Source organism: Lipotes vexillifer, unplaced genomic scaffold (assembly GCF_000442215.2).
Source record: "Lipotes vexillifer unplaced genomic scaffold, Lipotes_vexillifer_v1.1 scaffold570, whole genome shotgun sequence".
In the NCBI taxonomy this organism is placed as follows: Eukaryota; Metazoa; Chordata; class Mammalia; order Artiodactyla; family Lipotidae; genus Lipotes; species Lipotes vexillifer.
Window position 1 is genome coordinate 4,274,502 of NW_006777801.1, and position 19,146 is coordinate 4,293,647.

At 48.4% G+C, this 19,146-nt stretch overlaps 1 protein-coding gene across 2 annotated transcripts in view; it reads left to right on the forward strand.

Moving 5' to 3' along the window:
- Positions 1 to 15,107, forward strand: part of KCNH1 (potassium voltage-gated channel subfamily H member 1) — a 421,221-nt gene extending 406,114 nt beyond the window's left edge. For both annotated transcript variants that reach the window (XM_007451327.1, XM_007451328.1), the window contains exon 11: positions 12,601 to 15,107. In XM_007451327.1, the coding sequence (XP_007451389.1) occupies positions 12,601 to 13,455 (855 nt within the window). In that variant the 3' untranslated portion in view covers positions 13,456 to 15,107. The remainder of the gene's footprint in view (positions 1 to 12,600) is intronic.
- The last annotated feature ends 4,039 nt before the right edge of the window (positions 15,108 to 19,146 follow it).

The following is a 19,146-nucleotide window of genomic DNA, read 5'->3' on the forward strand; positions in this document are numbered from 1 at the left end:
TTTTATGGTTTCTGGTCTTACATTCAAGTCTTTAATTCATTTTGAGTTAATTTTTGTGTATGGTGTAAGATAGTGGTCCAGTTTAATTCTTTTGCATGTAGCTGTCCAATTTTCCCAACACCAGTTATTGAAGAGGATATCCTTCTCCATTTTTGCCTCCTTTGTCATAAATTAGTTAGCCATATATGTGTGAGTTTATTTCTGGGCTTTCTATTCTGTTCCATTGATCTGTGTGTCTCTTTTTATGCTAATACCGTACTGTTTTGATTACTGTAGCTTTGTAATATAGTTTGAGGTCTGGAAACGTGATGCTTCCAGATTATAGTTCTTTCTCCAGATTGCTTTGGTTATTTGAGATCTTCAGTGGTTCCATATAAATTTTAAGACTTTTTGTTCTATTTCTGTGAAAAATGCCATTGGAATTTTGGTTGGGATTACATTGATACTGTAGATTGCTTTGGGTAATATGGGCATTTTTACAATATTATTTCTTCCAATGCATGAGCATGGTATGGCATATCTTTCCATTTTTTTGTCTTCTTCAATTTCTTTCATTAATATCTTATAGTTTTCAGTGTACAGATCTTTCACCTTCTTAAATTTATTCCTAGGTACTTTATTTTTTTAACAGTTGTAAATGAGATTGTTTTCTTAATTTTAGTTTATGATGGTTCATTATTAGTGTATAAAAATGGGACAGATTTTTATATGTTGATTTTGTACCCTGAAACTTAACTGAATTCATTTATTAGTTCTAACGGTTTTTTTGGTGGATTCTTTAGGGTTTTCTATATATAAAATCATGTTATCCACAAACAAATAGTGACAGTTTTGCCTCTTCCTTTCCAATTTGGATGACTTTTATTTCTTTTTCCTGCCTAATTGCTCTGGCTAGGACTTCCAATTCCATGTTGAATAAAAATGGCAAAAATGGGCATCCTCGTCTTCTTTCTAACCTTAAGGAAAAAGCTTCCAGCTTTTCACATTTGAGTAGGATGTTAGCTGTGGGTTTGTCATATATGGACTTTATTATGTTGAGGTACATTCCATGTATAACCACTTTGTTCAGAGTTTTATCATAAATGGATATTGAGTTTTTCCAAATTCTTTTTCTGCGTCTACTGAGATGAGCCTATGATTTTTATTCTCCATTTTGTTAATGTGGTGTATCACGTTGATTGTTGTGAATATTGAACCATCCTTGCACCCCTAGAATAAATCCCAGTTGATCATGGTGTCTGATCCTTTTAATGTGTTGTTGAGTTCAGTTTGCTAATATTTTGTTGAGGATTTTTGCACCTATGTTCATCAGGGATTTTGGCCTGTAATTTCCCTTTTGTGTGGTGTCCTTCTCTGGTTTTGGTATCAGTGTAATGCTGGTCTAGTAAAAACTTTTCAGAAGAGTTTGAGAAGGATAGGTATTTAATCTTCTTTGAGTGTTTGTAGAATTCACCTGTAAAGTCATCTGGTCCTGGACTTTTGTTTGTTGGGAGTTTTTTTTTGTTTGTTTGTTTTTTTAAATTACTGACTCAATCTCCTTACTAATAATTGGTCTATTCAGATTATATTTCTTCATGATTCAGTCTTGGAAGATGGTATGTGTCTAAGAATTTATCCATTTCTCATAGACATCTATTTTTGAAAAGATCCTCAGGTGATTCTGGCCCTCTTCCCGGATGATAACCACTGCTGGGACAGGGGAGGTGGGTGATTCTAGGCTTCCTCCCACAAGGTATTGCCAAAGTGAAGGAGCTCTGAGTTACACAGTTGGGCCGTGTGCTTCAAGGATGGAGCTTTTGATGAGAAGTGGGGAGAGGTTAAAAGCTCTTCAGTCTCTAAGAGGTGCCATTTAGGACTGGTCTCCCCAAGTTTTCTTCTACTCTAATGATTTCTTCTGAGAATAGGGCCACTGTGACCCTTCTCCCTGAAAGGCCAGTGGGGCGAGTGGGGGCCCCTGGGAGTGGAGGCATGGATAGGCAGGCTACTAAAACTGCCTCTGATAGGACTAAAGGTAGCCTCATGACTTACAGATGGTTTCATCCGGCTTCCTAGGGTGGGAGACAACAGAGGAATTGGTAGCATGTGTTTCTTGGAGATGTGTCCACAGTGCTGCAAATGCCCCTTGGGAACATGGTGTAGGTGAGGCCACAGGTTGAGATTCAGAGTTTTCAGATCATGTCCATTTCTCTCATACCATGACCTGGCATGCCTGTCTAGAAGCAAGCCATGTTTCATTTCATCTGCCCTTTCCTCTGCTTCCCTGGGTCACTCCCTCCATACCTGTCGTTAGCAAGAGTCACTGCTTTCTACCTGGTCTCCCTCCCTTCAATTGTCCAAACACCCTCACCCCCCTTACCCAGTCATTTCTTTTTTTTTTTTTTTTTTTTTTTTTTTTTTGCTGTACGCGGGCCTCCAACTGTTGTGGCCTCTCCCGTTGTGGAGCACAGGCTCCAGACGCGCAGGGTCAGCGGCCGGGGCACGAACCTGTGTCCCCTGCATTGGCAGGTGGACTCTCAACCACTGCGCCACCAGGGAAGCCCTACCCAGTCATTTCTTAAACCTTGCTGCCCTTTGTGCTTTGCACAAAGAGAAAGGTTCTTGTGGCCTCTGGGGCAAAGCTGGGAGATGGCCACCCCTGCTGGGAGGTTACAGGGGAATAATTGAAATGTAGCTCTGATGTAGCTTGTGTGTACAGCAGTCTACCTTGCAAGAGCGCTGCCTGAGAGCCAAAGCAAGCATTAGTGTCTTCAGCTTGCAAATGAGGAAAATAAGGCTGAGTGAGGAAAGTTTCTCAGCTAGTTGTGGCTGGGATATGACTCAGACGTGGTTAGCTGGCTCTACATACAGTGCTGGAAGAGGATTCTGTGAGAAAACAGAACACAGACTCAAGCTCTGGCCTCCTCTACTTCTGATGGTGTTTGCAGAGAAGGCTGCTTGAGCCCTTGGGTGGGCTCACCTTGCTACTTGGTCCAGGCTGCTCCCTCCTGTGCACCCTTCCTGAGTGAGCCCCGACTCTTCGGTGGTCATTGTGGGACCAGGCGTGACTCTAGAGCTGGGGTATGGTGCCCACACTTTAGCAGGGACAGGGAGACCTCTGTCCTGGCCTAGGAAGGCAGTGGAGCTACTGGGGCAGAGACCCCGCTGTAATGCAGTGCTGCAGGGGCAGAGAATGCAAGTGTGAGGATGGAGGAGACCCCCTCTAGTCACCACTCTTACACATGCACCCCATATTCCGTAGGGGAGGGGACTAGGCCTCAAAAGGAAAAGCTCAGGGAGCCAATAACCCTCTCCCTTATCATTAAGAGCCCTCCACCTCCGAGGAGCCCGTCTCCAGACCACTCTTTCTACTCCCCACCCCCACCCAGGCGCTCTTGCTTCTGCACGGCCCTGTGGGGAATGCAAGATCCCTCCCAACTGGGCTCCCACTTCCTCCCCACCGCATCCCCATCACTGAAACACCCCCCAGGGATAGGGGCAAATGGGACTAGCTCTCCAGACGAGTCCCATCGCTTCGTTCAGGGCTGCTCTGCTGAGAGCTCGCGAGAAGGCACATGTACCCGAGTGCACATCAGGGAGAGAACTGGTCCTCACTCTGGGATTCTCCCACACCACCTCTCACCTCTCCCCGTGAGGGGGGTGGGAGACTTCACCGTATAGCCCAGGTGTGATGAATGTCTGGAGTTCAGATGTGAGTGGGACGGTAGTGGATACTTTCTCAAGGAGGGCAGAACCGGCAAGTTTCCTTGGCAGCTGAGCGGCTGTGCCCTGATGGAGCAGTGGGAAGGCACCCCACTTGGGGTCCTGCATTTGATGGCTCTGAAAGTCAGCATCCTAGTATGAGAAATGGGAATTTTAACAGTGCAACAGAAAATTATTTATTGGGAGAGTCAAACCCTAGAATAATCCAGTGAAATTATTATAACCATCATGTTTCAAAACTAGACAATTGCTTGAATCGAATTCAAGCAATTCGATTTGTGCTTTGTGCGTGGGACGGTATGATCTGCTGGCTGAAACGATGAGTGTCACAGTAGCCCAGTCACATGCCACAGGGTGGCACAGATCACAAGGGACAGTGACAGTGATGTCAGAGCCAACTCTTCAGTAACATACAAGTTCTCAGAATTCTCAGCTGTTTGTCCATTTCGGTAGAAAGCGACAATTGTTAAGAGTGGAATTACAACTATGCAAATATATGCTTTGTATCCGATTCTTTAATCCAGAAAAAATTAAGAGAATGCAGCCAACCAGAAGATGTTGGGGGTGGGAGGTGGATGGATCTTTCCTTAATTATTGTCCTCTTGGCGGTGAGAAGTACAAACTGCAGAGGTAAAATCCAGAGTACGTCAGGTGCAGGCTTGCCTGGGTGAATGACTTCCGTATCCACTTCACCGGGTGGCTGTGAGGAGTGAGTCACAGATGTGTGCCAAGTGCTTAGCCCAATATCTGGTCCTTTGTTGAATGCCTGGTTGGTGTTAGCCGCTACTTGCGTTGAAGGCTCAGCTGAGGAAGGGAGAAGCGCTGGAGAGTGACTCGGATGTAAGGTGGTGATGAAACGTCAAGTTTCAGCGCTCGCCTGTCTCTCCCGACGCTGGGCTCCCCTTGCTGCTGTTTTCAGGACAGACCCTTTCCCCTGTTTTCCAGGCCGGAAGGCAAAAGGAATATTCAGAAGACTATGCCTAGGGTGGAGATAAACCTGGTCCCAACTTTCCAAAGCCATGATAAGCAGGATTGTGCAGGAGTAGAAGGTTGAAGGGGGTGGAGGGCAATGACAGGGGAGTATTTGGTGGGTTCGATTTCTGCAAGTCGCAGTTCCTCTTCACCTTTTTTAAAATTCTTATAGTTGATTTACAATATTGTGTTAGTTTCAGGTGCACAGCAAAGTGATTCAGATGTGTGTGTGTGTGTATATATATATATATATATATATATATATATATATATATAATTTTCCATTCTAGGTTACTACAACATATTGAATATAGTTGCCTGTGCTACACAGTAAATCCTTGTTGCTTATCTATTTTATGTGTAGTAGTTTGTATCTGTTAATCCCATACTCCTAATTTCTCCCTCCCACTCTCTTTCCCCTTTAGTAACCAACCGTAAGTTTGTTTTCTGTCTGTGAGTCTGTTTCTATTTTGTATATAGATTCATTTGTATCATTTTTTAGATTCCACATGTAAGTGATATCATATATTTGTCTTTCTCTGACTTACTTCACTTAGTATGATATTCTCTAGATCCATCCATGTTACTGCAAATGGGAATATTTCATTCTTTTTAATGGAGTAATATTCCATTGTGCGTGTGTGTGTGTGTGTGTGTGTGTGTGTGTGTGTGTGTGTGTGTGTGCCACATCTTCTTAAACCAGTCATCTGTTGATGGGCACTTGGGTTGTTTCCATGTCTTGGCTAGTGTAAATAGTGCTGCTATGAACACTGGGGTGCATGTATCTTTTTGAATTATGGTTTTCTCAGGGTATATGCCCAGGAGCGGGATTGCTGGATCATATGATAGCTCTGTTTTTAATTTTTTGAGGAACCTCCATACTGTTTTCCATAGTGGCTGCACCAATTTACATTCCCACCAAAAGTGTAGGAGGGCTCCCTTTTCTGCACACCCTCTCCAGCATTTATAACTTGGAGACTTTTTGATGAAGTCATTCTGACAGGTGTGAGGTGGTACCTCGTTGTGGTTTTGATTTGCACTTCTCTGATAATGATGTTGAATATCTTTTCATGTGCCTGTTGGCCATCTGTCCTCTTTGGAGAAATGTCTGTTTAGGTCTTCTGCCCATTTTTTGATGGGTTGAGGTTTTTTTTCTTTTATTATTATAATGAGTTGTATGAGCTGTTTGTATTCTTTGGATATTAAGCCCTTGTGGGTCACCTCGTTTGCAAATATTTTCTCCTATTCTGTAGGTTGTCTTTTCGTTTCGTTGATGGTCTCCTTTAATGGGAAAAGGTTTTAAGTTTGATTAGGTCCCATTTGTTTATTTTTGCTCTTATTTCTTTTGCCTTGGGAGACTTATCTAAGAAAATATTGCTACAATTTATGTCCCAAGAATGTTTTGTCTGTGTTCTCACTAGGAGTTTTATGATGTCATGTGTTATATTTAGGTCTTTAAACCACTTTGAGTTTATTTTTATATATGGTGTTAGAGAACATTCTAATTTTATTGATTTACGTGTAGCTGTCCAGCTTTCCCAACGCCACTTGCTGAAGAGCCTGTCTTTTCTCCATTGTATATTCTTGCCTCCTCTGTTGTAGATTAATTGACTGTAGGTGTGTGGGTTTGTTTCTGGGCTCTCTATTCTGTTCCGTTGATCTACATGTATGTTTTTGTGCCCACACCACGATTACTGTAGCTTTGTAGCATTGTCTCAAGTCCGGAAGGGCTGTGCTTCCAGCTTTGCTCTTTTTCCTCAGGATTGCTTTGACAATTCTGGGTCTTTTGTGGTTCCATATAAATTTTAGGATTCTTTGTCCCAGTTCTTTGCATCTTCCACTTTCTTAAGTTCTCCTGTGGAATCATGAGACAGCATAGTGTTAGCCTGATTTCAAAGGTCACGATTAGTGCTTCCCTAGACAGCGGGGAGGTGTTGTTGAGGGAGAGTTGGAGGCTGAACGCTGGCCTACCTGTCTTAGCACTGGAGCAACTCTGATGGGGGAGGCGTGTCACCAGCTCCACATTTGGCCCCATTTCTTCCTGCTTGATTGGTGACTTGGCTCACACTGAGGAAAGACGGGTGGGAAGAGGGACTGCTCTGGCTGGGAGAGGTTGAAAGGTCTACGAGACGTCGATGTAGCCATGCTGTGTGTGGGAAAATTCAGGTTTAGAGCTGGGGCTGGAGTGAAAAGCAACATTACTTTGTGAATGTGAAGGGAGGGAGAGGTTTCTCACAAGTGTCACTTCACTGCATCACTGCAGCAAGGTTGGAAGTAGGAATTTTTGTTGAGACGACAACTGAGGCTTAGAAAGATCAAGAAATTTCTTCAGGGTCGCAGCAGGGTGGGCATCTGTACCAGTCTTGTCAGCACCTCTGTTGGCTCTTAGCTGCATGAAGGTGAGGTGAGCATTGAAGCAGAAAGACCTCATGGAGCACAGAGAGCAAAGGGCAGGGCTTTGGGGGAGGACCGCATTTAGGGGATGGGAGGAGGAAGACGCCGTAAAGGAACCGAGTCCTAGGGCTGCCGTTACAAATTATCTCCATCTGGGTGGCTTAAAACAAGAGAAATTTATTCTCTCACAGTTGTGGAGGACAGAAGTCTGAAACCAAGTTGTCTGTAGGGTTGGCTCCTTCCGGAGGCTCTGAGAAAGAATCGTTCCATGCCTCTCTCCTAGCTTTTGGTTGCTGTCAGCAATCCTTGGAATTTCTTGGCTTGTAGCTACAAAACTCCAGCATCTACCTCTGTCTTCACATGACCTTTTGCTCTGTGTTTCGTGTCTTCTCTTTTCTGTCTCTAAGAAGGACACTTATCTTTGGATTTAGGGCCCACCCTGATGCAGAATGATCGCACCTTAAGATTCTTACCTTGTTACATCTACAAAGACCCTTATGCCAAGTAACATCCCATTTTGAGGTTCGGGTGGACGTATCTTTTGGTGTCTGTAATTCAGTCTCCTACACTGAGGGAGCACAAAGCAAGGAAGAGAGTGGCAAATACGGCCCTAGTGAAAGGCCAGAGGCCAGTGGCTCCCACACAGCAGTGCCATCTCTTCTCTGAGCAGCAAACAAGGGATGTATCTCCTTCACTTGGTGGCGTTGAGAAGGAGAGATCCTCATTCCTCTTGGGTTTGAACCTTCCTGAAGACAGGAACAGGTGCATCTGTAGGAGTCTTTCAGACACCGGCCAGTCTGTCAACAAAAGACCTTGCTGATCCTCTCGTTGTCAGTGGGGGCCCTTACAAGAGTGAATGAGATGATGCCACTCCTCATGGGATGTCACTAAGGGATGACGGTCATGGTCCCTAAGGGACAAGGTCATTCTTGATTAATGCCAGAAGAAAGTGCAGATGTTGCATGGTGGTGGGAGGGACTGGCCTGTGAGCCTCACTCTGAGAGCCACTGGACCAGGCCACTTGAGAGCAGAGGACCTCTAACCTCTAGATTCTTCATGGTTAAAGTCCACTGGGACCTCTGCATTCCTGTTCCTCCTACCCGGTGCCGTGCCCTGAGGGTAACTGGTGACCTCACCGCTGTGCAAGGAGGCAAGATCTTCCCAGTAACCAAAACACTCAGCTCATGTGTCTTACAGCTCCTCTTTCTTGCCTTGCCCAATCAAAGCCTGACTCTCACGCTCAGTCACACCCCCATCCCGATAAATTAAAGGACCACACTAACAGGTCCTAATGTACCTAGTGAGTCCTCTCCTTAAAAGCTCTGGGAGCCTTGGCTTCATGGCCTCTCCCCTCACCTTGGCCCGATCTCTCTGCTTCACAGTTCTGTCCCTGGATTCTTTAGAGAACTTGCTGATGGACTGGGAGTAAGAGAAACTAGTGGAGAGAGGTGGTGGGGCAGGGATGGAGGTTATCAACGTACGTGAGAGAAAATCACCCTTTTCCCTAAAACCAAGGCATTTTCCTAGCAGAATGGCTTAGAACATGGGCATGGATGGGGGCTCAGATGGCTGAGGTTTGAATCTTAGCTCCACTATCTGAGTATCCTTAGGTGGTCACCTACCCTTTCTAAGCTTGGTTTCTTCATTTGATAAATGGGGATAATGACTTTCCCCACCTGCTGGGGCTGCTATGAGGATGTCATGAGATAGCACACATTTAACAAAGTCAAAAATTTAACAAAGTCAGCCCCTCCCACTGGGACTACTACCACAAAGACATCTTTCTCTGGTGGGTGGCCTTTCTGCCTTTGTGTCATTACATGTGCTTTTCCCTGTGTGAGCACCTTTGCCCAAATCTTTCACCTTTTATTCCCAATTCCAGCTCATCCTTCTAGTATCATCGCACGGGTCATCCCCACAAAGAATGATACATAATACATTTACTCGGCAACTATTAAATGTCAGGTACTCTTCTTAAGAGTTTACTTATATTATCCAACCTTATCCTCATGATAGCCCTATGAAATCAGTAGCTTTATCTGCTTTTACAGAGGGAGAAACTGAGGCTTGGGGACCGTGATCCCAAGTCTGTCTGGGATCCAAAGCTTGTGCTCACGTTGCACGTGACTCCACTGACTCCGCCCTCCCCCTCCCCACTCCGGGCACATTTAGCACCTTGTGCTTCAGCATGTGCCCACACGGAGGACAGCAGAGTGGCAGTGGTCTCACCAGTCATCAGCCCTGGGGTTCTGGGTCCCTGGTCAGCAGATCTGGCCTGGGCTGCCTGGGTCAGAATCACCTGGGAGCTTGTTGCAAATGACAGTTTCTGACCCTGCCACGGGAAATTCTCCCTCAGTAGATAACACCACCTCCTCCAGGTGGTTCTGAAGTGCAGCTAGATTTGAGAACTGTTGTTCTGGTCCAGCCAAGCGAGGACATGACTTGCCCAAGGTCATATAGCAGCCAGTCAGCAGCAGAGTTGGGACCGCTCTAAGCCTGTGTTCTTTCTACTATTCTCTGTGTGTTTCAGATTTGGGCCATGTGTCTGAATTCAATTAAAACCAAAATAAATCCCTTTTGGTTTATCTGTGGTTTTCTGTGATTCACACGTCAGTCTCTATTTATGCAAACCACTGAGAACTGACATTATGTACATCTTTTTACTCCCCAGTCTAAGCCCTTTTAAGCAACTGGACTCTCTCTCTCTGTGCTGTCAGAACTCTAGGTGGTCCATTTCCCTCCCAGGGCTGTCTTCCCCCTACATGTGCTGCAGGGACCCTGTTGCTCAGTGACCCTGAGGGGACTCCTCCCCTTGGTCTGGTCTTAAGGGGGCTTAAGAGGGACTGGGCCCTCCTCAAATGCAACCCAGAAGAGGCAATCGATGGTCCTGACTCACCTCAGCTTCCAGTGGGATTACTTTTTCAGACAAACTTGAAAATAACTGCTCAGGAAGCCCTGCAGATTGAAGAGCCGGGTGTCAATTCAGTTCAGCTCAACAACTGTTTGTTAACGGCCTCCCAGGCTCTAGGCCATTGCTTGCTGAGCCTTCAGAGGAATGTGGAGCTCGATGAGTGAGGCACGGCAGCCACCTCTGCCCTGGGGCATTCCCTGTCTCCCCATACACAGTCAGTCACGAGCTGCTCAGCATTCAGCATGGGCCTCCCATGCCCAACACAGCAGGCACCCCTGTGGGCTGGCAGGACTCTGTCTGGCTAGGGAGGATCCAGACCTATCCCATCAGTGGTGCCTGGACCAGTGTTAGCCTGTGTCTAGGGCTGGACCTCCCCGGTGGGTGATTAGTGGGGGTCCCTGGTAAGAACCTCTCCAGAGAGACCCTGGCACCTCTCTGTTGATGTGGCCCCTGTCTACGGGCTGCTGAGGTGAAGAAAGGTGATGTCAAGTCAAGAGCACTGGCCAGTACCCTGAAGTTCTGTCTCTGCTTAGCTGTGTGACCTTGAGCAGGCCACCCTACCAACTAAACCCCAGTCTCCTCCACTGTCAGATTGTGGAGGAAGTCCCTGCACACCTCCCAGGAGCTTTAGCTTAAATGAGATGATGCACTTGAGTATGTGGAATATGCTATAAAACACAACACAAAGTACTGTATTATTAAAATCATTAATTGTTCATTCTCAAGGGGACGTTAGAGATGATCTCATCCAGTGGTTTTCATAATGATGGCTCAGGCCACAGAATCCTTTCCTGGGATGAAATCTTACATTGAAGCCCAATACGTAACAGGAAAATGGAAAGAAAGAAAACCTGGCACAACTCTGCTGGGAGCTGAGGGAGGAGGCTGTCCCGCTGGTGAGGGTGGGTGCGAAGGGGCGGCTTGCTCAGGGCCCAGCAGGGCTGAAATGAGCACTCCCGTCTTCCAATTCCTAGTCCAGGCTCTTCCCATTGACATCGGATTGTCTTCCACAGGGAGATCCAAGTTTACATAAAAGAAAAATTCAAGAGCAGTTGTCCTTAGATCTAAAATACTTGGTCAAACGCCTGGTCACAGCTGCCTCTGGAGATGAAGATTCCATGACTAACTTCTCCAAGACATCAGCTGAAGCTAGTAAGCAGAGGCCTAGACCTCGGACTAGAAACGCTGTTAGACCACATCAGCTCTGGTCCCCTAGGGGAAATGCTAATTTGACTTGCTGATTCTCTAAAGGCAGGCTCAGGCATTTCTGCAGGGCAGAAAGATGTTCCCTAGTTTACTTGCCCATTGGATGAGCCGGTGATGTTCAGGTGGGGCTACCCCAGGCACACAGGATGACCCTTTAGGAAAAGCCAAGAAGCTTCAGAAGAGTCGGCACAGACCCAGACACCCACGTCCCCTCCCCAGGAGAGCCCCAGCCCGTGAGTGCTGAACTGACCCCACTGATGATGTGGCCACAACATCTGAATATGCTGCCCAGGCCAGGCCCCTGGGCCCTGGTCCAGGACTCTGACCCCCATGAGGCATTTGGTTGAAGAGCCCAGTGTTTCCACACCCTCAAGGAAGAGCTACCATTTCCCGTCACAAATATCCACCGTGGATGCATATTAAGCATTTGTAAGCCTACTGGTATACTTCGTACTCACCGTACAACCTCTTGGTATAAGGAGTCTGGGGTCGACTCCTCAGTATCGGAAGAAGTATTTCCTTTTCTTTAGCCTTAAAACATCTCATTTCCGGTCTCAAGGGCCGCCTGACCTTTGATGTTGAGAGAGCTGTTAAGAGGACCCTGTGTGTTCCGAGTCAATCCCTTCCTTCTAATCAACATTATGACCTCTGTGATTTCATCTTTCCAGGTTAAGACATTCTCACATTGATTCATTAGCTCATATTTACCTGTTTTTCATCCATTCTGCAAATATTTATCGAGGACCCCCTAGGTGTCAGGTACTTTCTAAGTGCTGGAAATAGTGAACAGCGTGTACTTTTCACAGCCAACTGCATTCACTTAGGGTCCAGATCTGCAGATGACAAGGGCAGTCTTAGCCGTCACCCTGCCTGGGAACTCGGCTGAACTTTCTTGCCCTGGACTGTGGTGTAGAACTTCAGTGCATCAGAATCACCGGGGGAGCCTTCTAAGTTACAGATTCAAGGGCTTGCCATCTGGTGACTTTTAGTGCAGTAGGTCTGAGGTGGGGTCAGAGAAATGATTTTTGAAAAGCTTACCAGGTGATACTGAATTGCAGGCCAGAATGGGTTAAAGGGGACCCAGGCTCAGAGGCCAGGACAGCCTCCTGGGAGGAGGCCACTTGGCATCTCCAACCTCCAGGCCTGTAGAGATGGAGAGGTTGGGGGTTTGTTTCTGTTGAAGAGGATGACAGCAGGAGTCAGTTCCTTGCTGTTGGAGAGGTGGGAACAAGGGTCAGCAAAGGAAAGTGATGGCAGCCACTGAACAAGGACCCGGAGGCCTTGCAGAGATGCGACTGGACTGTGAGCCCCCTCCCTTAGGGCTGGGGCTGGACACCAGGCCTGTGATGGGCAGAGGGGCCGAGCTTCGCTGATGCCACAGCTGGGTTAACAGGACGTGTCATTCTGTCTCCCTCCAGATCGTGTTCCGGAAGATCAGCGATGTGAAACGGGAGGAGGAAGAGCGCATGAAACGGAAGAACGAGGCCCCCCTGATCTTGCCGCCGGACCACCCTGTCCGGCGGCTCTTCCAGAGGTTCCGACAGCAGAAGGAGGCCAGGCTGGCTGCGGAGAGGGGCGGCCGGGACCTGGACGACCTGGATGTGGAGAAGGGCAGCATCCTCACCGAGCACACCCACCACGGCCTGGTGAAGGCCAGCGTCGTCACCGTCCGCGAGAGCCCTGCCACGCCCGTGGCCTTCCCTGCGGCCGCCGCATCCACAGGGCTGGACCACGCCAGGCTGCAGGCGCCGCCGGGGGCCGAGTGCCTGGGCCCCAGGGCCGGCGGGGGTGACTGGGCCAAGCGCAAGGGCTGGGCCCGCTTCAAGGACTCCTGCGGGAAGGCTGAGGACTGGAGCAAGGTGTCCAAGGCCGAGTCCATGGAGACGCTCCCCGAGAGGACAAAGGCGGGCGGTGAGGCCACGCTCAAGAAGACAGACTCGTGTGACAGCGGCATCACCAAGAGCGACCTGCGTCTGGACAGCGTCGGCGAGGCCAGGAGCCCCCAGGACCGGAGCCCCATCTTGGCCGAGGTCAAGCATTCGTTCTACCCCATCCCCGAGCAGACACTGCAGGCCACCGTCCTGGAGGTGAAACACGAGCTGAAGGAGGACATCAAGGCCTTGAACACCAAAATGACGAACATTGAGAACCAGCTCTCTGAGATACTCAGGATATTAACTTCCAGAAGATCCTCTCAGTCTCCTCAGGAGCTGTTTGAAGTATCGAGGCCCCAGTCCCCGGAATCAGAGAGGGACATTTTTGGAGCGAGCTGAGAGGTCTGCTGAAAAAAACAAGTCGAAGACAAAACACCCTATACCCTCCTGCCCTATAGACATCACCTCTACTACACACACCTACATGACCAACAACTTTCAAAGTAGCCTCTTCCCGACAGAAAATCCAAGGGGGACCAGTCGCTTAGGCACGCTCTCTCCTTTTCTCTGTCTGGGGGAAGATCCGGGAAGAGGAGTGTGCCACCACCCTGCAGGATGGCAGCTGCATCTGAACTGTCCTTGCACAATTTTGGAAGAGGAGGCGCACCGTCTAAAGGGTATTTTCCCTCATTTTTAATTTTTTACTGCCACGATATTTGTAAAAGATGAAAACTACCAGGAAAGAAAGAACAGCAGCCATTGGGGATTGGTGGGAGAGCACCGAGAACCCCTCGTGTATATTACCATGCTGGGCTCCTTCGCCAGGCCCGCCGGAGACTGTGGTGGGCACAGGGAGTTCCCAGCATTCCCTGCCCTTGGACAGCCTGTGTCTGAGCTCACCGTCTATTTCCCTACCGTAGTCATTTGTAACAAGCTCGGGACAGGGGGAGCTTGAGGGACAGGGAGGGGAGGGAGGGTAGAGCCTTTCGACTTTCTGTCTCTAATGGTTAAGGTCGAAAAGCAGCTGAGGTGCTTTGGGTGCCTCCTGTAGACACTTAGAGCCGGGAATCTTCAGGTCTCCTTTCCCCAAAGAAATGAGCCAAGTGTAAGAGCCGGAGAGGGGCGGTGGCGATCCAGAGATTCTCTGGGCTATGGTCGGCACCCTGCTCCCACGGGATAGTGGAAGGGGAGGGCCCCGGAGGCCCCGGATGCATCTCTGGCCCGGCTCCATGCCCCTGGCCTCATCACACAGGCCCTTTGCTTCTTTTCCTTCTTGACCTCTTCCCAAGTGCTCCTGTGGCATTCCTCAGGGTAATGGGGCATCGGCAGGAAGGGTGATGAGCCCAGATTTGCTTTATTAGCAAAGCAGACACACACACATGACCTCAGAAAAATGATTGTAGCGAGTGCTGTGTTTCTATTATGACTTTTGTTGGGATTGCCCTTAGAGAAGTTTGTATTTTGTCCATGGCATGGGTTCATTCTAGGACACTCGGGAGCTGTGCTTGGCCTTATTTTTAAGCTAATCTCTTTATCTCATACTAAAGTCAGCAGGACTTCAAGAGAAACCATGAGACTGCAGGGCTGTGATGGTAGTGGCTTCAGGAGCTGGAAAAAGAGAAAGAGGCAGGAGTTTCCAGACTGTGTCTGTCAAGTGATGGAGAGAGGTGGCTCCGGGGCAGTGGTCCACGAGGAAGGTCTGAGCTTAGAATGATGATCACGGAGCCACCTATGGGCCACCTATGCCATGATGCTCGGGACCGTCCACTGCCTCACAGTCCCCTGGGTTCAGGTTATTTGTGTGCTTGGGCTCCTTTCAGTGGTGTCTGAGAAAGGAAAGAGATCTCTCCCAGACAAAGTAGAGAGAAGAGGGGTCAGGACCCTAAAAGTTGCTAAGTAAGATTGGAAGTTCAGCTCTAAAAACTCAGCTTTGAGAGAGTGAAATTAGGAGTGCAGGTGACCTGGATGGTTAGTGACAGCATGGAATCGTCTAGGGCACTGACCTTCTGCACATGTGATGCTGTGGCAATCCCGTCCTTAGCACCTCTGCCTGGCATTGCTTTGCAGCAGAGATTCTGGATCCCAAAGTTGACGTCCCTCAGTACTGAAGGGAACCTGACAGGTCAGGGCCTGCCCTACCAAAGATACCCAGTGTTTCTGAGAGCCTCCTGTCTGAGCCTACCCACTCTCTCTAGTCCTGCTCAGCGGCCATGGCATGACCCAGGACTTGGACCTCAGTTGTCTGTGCAGAGTGGGGCTGTCCTCTCCTGGCTGCCAGGGTTGGCACAGACAGCCTTGGGGAGCAGAGTCTGAAAGGTCAACGTGAGGGTCCTTCCCCAGAGGCCCCACACACTCGTGCAGCTTCTTCCGTGAGGCTTACGGGGGTGCCCCGATGCTCCCCGAGGCTGAGACGTTATTGGATCCAGCCTCAGATGGCAGCATACAAAGAAGTGAAATTTCCCAGGGCCGAGAGTCATGACTGTTAATGACGCTGGGTAAGCCGTGGGGCTTTCAGCCTCTTTAACTTGAGAAGCTGCCAACTAGTCTTCGGGGCTGAGGCTCCAAAATATCTGGAATCCCATCTGCTGGCTGCCGCTGAATCGTTCCGGTTTGCCATTCCTTAAACATGCTCATCAACCTGCTTCCAGAGTTTAGGACTCACCACTTGTAAGGCAGGGCGAGGGCCCCGATAACTGCCACATCCAACTTCAGAAGCACCTGCCCAGCACCCTGCAGGCCCTTCCCTCCAGCTCTGCCTGAGGGGTACAGGTGTCTATTAAGAAATGACTCCCCAGCTGGTTCTGAGGGGCAAAGATGCTAATGTGTGAGGCTTTGAAGTCCAGACCTGTTTTGGGGGGGGAAATAATGCTTCGTGAATGTACTGCTTGATCAACTCCTAGGATTCAAACTGGGCTAGTGATGAGAAACCCGGATCCGCTCATCTTGGGGTCGCAGGGCCTGCAACCCATGCTCCTGGGGGTGACCGAGCACCACAGGTATGGCTGTATATGCTTTTATTCTTCTCCCCTTAAGGATTTAAGGATTTTTAGGGATTTTTGCTATAATGGTTTTCTCTGGAGAAAAAACAAAAACGTTTTTAAATGAGCCAAACCTTCTTTCCCTGCATTTTTATGACATGCACTTGGCTGTGGGCTGCTTTGTACTACCTACCTACACCCTTGCCCAGATGCTGCTCTGGCTTCCCAAGCAAGAACCACGAGCTTCAGATACCACTGACTCAGCCTTCCACTTATAAACCGTTATCTGGTGGCTGAAGAGAGGTTAGGGAAACGAAAGGTATTTGGGTATTGGACCCAACCTTTAGACTTTAGAAAAGTTACGCTGAGAGATGTAGATTTACCTGAGCTATTTTTTTTTTCTTTTCGAGGGAAGGGGACACGTCGTTACACCATTGCAGAGTAATTAATTGCTGGTTACTTGATCTCTTACATCAGTTCCTTACTTTGACCGTCACTCGTAGGGAGGCTCCATTTCCCAGAGTACCCTGACAGGCTGTTTAGAGTAGGAGGTCCTGCCCCCTACCACTTGGTTGGTTGCTGAGCACGGCCACTCCCACCCCCACCCCCGCCCCCACCTCGGCTGGAGGTGTGGGAGTGAGGGGTGAAACAAGGCGGTCAGCGAGATTGGAGTGCTCGTTCTCGGTGGAGGCGCCATCTCCAGCAGTGAGTGCTGCCGTTCCACGTACCTACAAAGGCTCCCCCACTGGCTCTGACGAGATTCCCACAGGAAGGAATGGGAGGCAGCCATCTGGTTGAGAAGCCTTGGTCCAGTGCACAGTCTATCTTGGTATCTCCACCTTCATCCATCCCCTTCCCTCGCACTCACACCCCCTGGCTTGATTCTTTCTAAGACTTTTCTTTATATTCTGGACCTCAGATTAAATCTGCGGGCAAAGGGTTTGTAGCTAGTGGTAGGCAAGCAATGGCTTCTAAAAACCCTGATGCTACAGCAACATGGGCCCTAGCGTTCCCAAGCTGTTCCCATTTCTTGTTGTTATCCAATTCCTGGGCTTGTTTTACCCTCAGCCTTCTAGATCCTCCTCTGCGCTGCTGCTGGCCAACCAGCAGGCCCTTTCCTGGAATCCTCTTTCAGAAGTGGGGTTGGCACAGCTCAGAGTAAAGATGCACCCCATCACAGCGCCCCATCCAGCGACCCTCCTCTCCTGAATCCTTAGGTGGGAGGGGAAAGCGTTAAGCCAGCTGTTAGGCTTTGTGCCCAAGCCCGTGGGGAGTGAATGAATGCCTTCGAAATACCAGGTAGGTGTAGGAAGAGCCTCGTCTCCCCTTGCTGCCTTGACCACCAGTTAGCACATGCACCCTCTGGGAAATTATAGGAGCCCTGGTGGACGTACAAGTGGACGTGCGCTTGATGCGTAGATTGTACGGTGTTTGTTTGTTTTGCAATAAAGATGTTTAGCCTTAAGACCCTCGAATGGCACTCCAACTGTGATGGAGCCGCCAACACTCTTCCCTCTTCTCCCTCCCTCATGTAGTGTTGCTTAAAGAGGAGGCCCACTGAGGGCGCACTCAGGCCCCCGGACAGCCTCTCTTCTGTCACGCCATCATTGTACTGCCTTCTTTCTCACTTCGATAAAAATTACCTTCACCAGCTCTCGTGCCCTCCAACTGGACGAGATTTCACTGTCCTCCCAGCACTAGCTGCAGCCATCAGAGACAGCACCATTTTCTCACCCATCATGTTCATGTTGAGATGTTTTCATTTCCACCCCCTCACAGTTCAAAAGAATCAATGATGTGAACTTGCCTCCTGCTTAAATTAGTTTCAAATGAAACTTCATTCTCATGCGAGCATATCAGACTTATTCGGGAACCTTTAGAACTGGACTTGAATACCCTTGCAGGTGCCGGACCGGTGGGTGCCCTCCCCGCCCACCATTAAACTTTTCTTAGAGCCACTGTCTCTTTATCTGTGACCTCTGAGTCAGCCAACAGATCCACTAGTTGTTCAATGAGACGTTCACGGATCTTGTTTCAGGATATGAACTGCTTTTATGCAAAGAAAGATGCAAACCCGCCCCCCACGATGAATGTATTCTCAATATTCAGACGCCGTATTTGTGCATCTGTTGGAGGCTGCCCACATCTGACATCTCACTGACACTGCGGAGGACACTTCTACTCACGAGCAGTTCGTCATCCTGGGGCTCCTCCTTGTATCAACACTCTTGCCATTGAGTCCTGCCAAATCCTTCATTGGGTTTTTCTTCTTCCTTTGCATCTGCCACTTTGCCCACAGTAGCATCAATCAACAGAAGCGCAAACGAGCTGAGACTACTTGTGCGGTCAGCCGAGTACGCTGACAGAACTCCACTGTATGACTGCAGCCTGGGGGTGGTAAGAGGGACAGGTGGGCCCCTCCATTGATATTCCCTTCTCAACATTTTTAAACAAGCACAAATGATATTTGTTAAAAAAAAAAAATTTAATTTTATTTATTATGGTAATAATAAACTATTTTATACATGATCATACGTGATTGCTTCTGCCTTGCCTTTTATAGAATTTCCAGGCACTGAATTGGGTGTTCGCACCTAAGAACAAGGTGGTACTTTCTAGTCCTTTTCAAGAGCCTGGGGAGCTCTCATTTGGATAGCACCTGTAACTCTGGTTTTCGGAGAACTTAAAATTCTAGAGACACCAAGATTGTGTGTCAGTCAAAGTACTGCATAGCAAGAGAACGGTTGTGAAGGAGCTTCACCATATGATCTTGAAATAGAGCCGTATCTGCGATACAAATGTACAGAGATGCCCTCCAAACCTGGCATCACCGGAAAATTGCGGTACAACACACTGACTGAACACAGAACTGAAGCTGACCTCCCACCTAGAGCTGAACTTTTTAAGCTTTCTTGAACAGTTCGGATTAAAATTTGTGTACTCATGCTTTGCTGCCTTTTAAAACATACATACTGTCAAAAACTTTACTCAGTCTTTTTGGAATGAACTCAGCGTCAACAATATGAGTTCTGATCTCTGCTTTGATTCACTAATCGTCACAGAAGCCATTAAGGTAGAGGACCGCTTGTCCCTAAGCCAGTCCTGTACACCA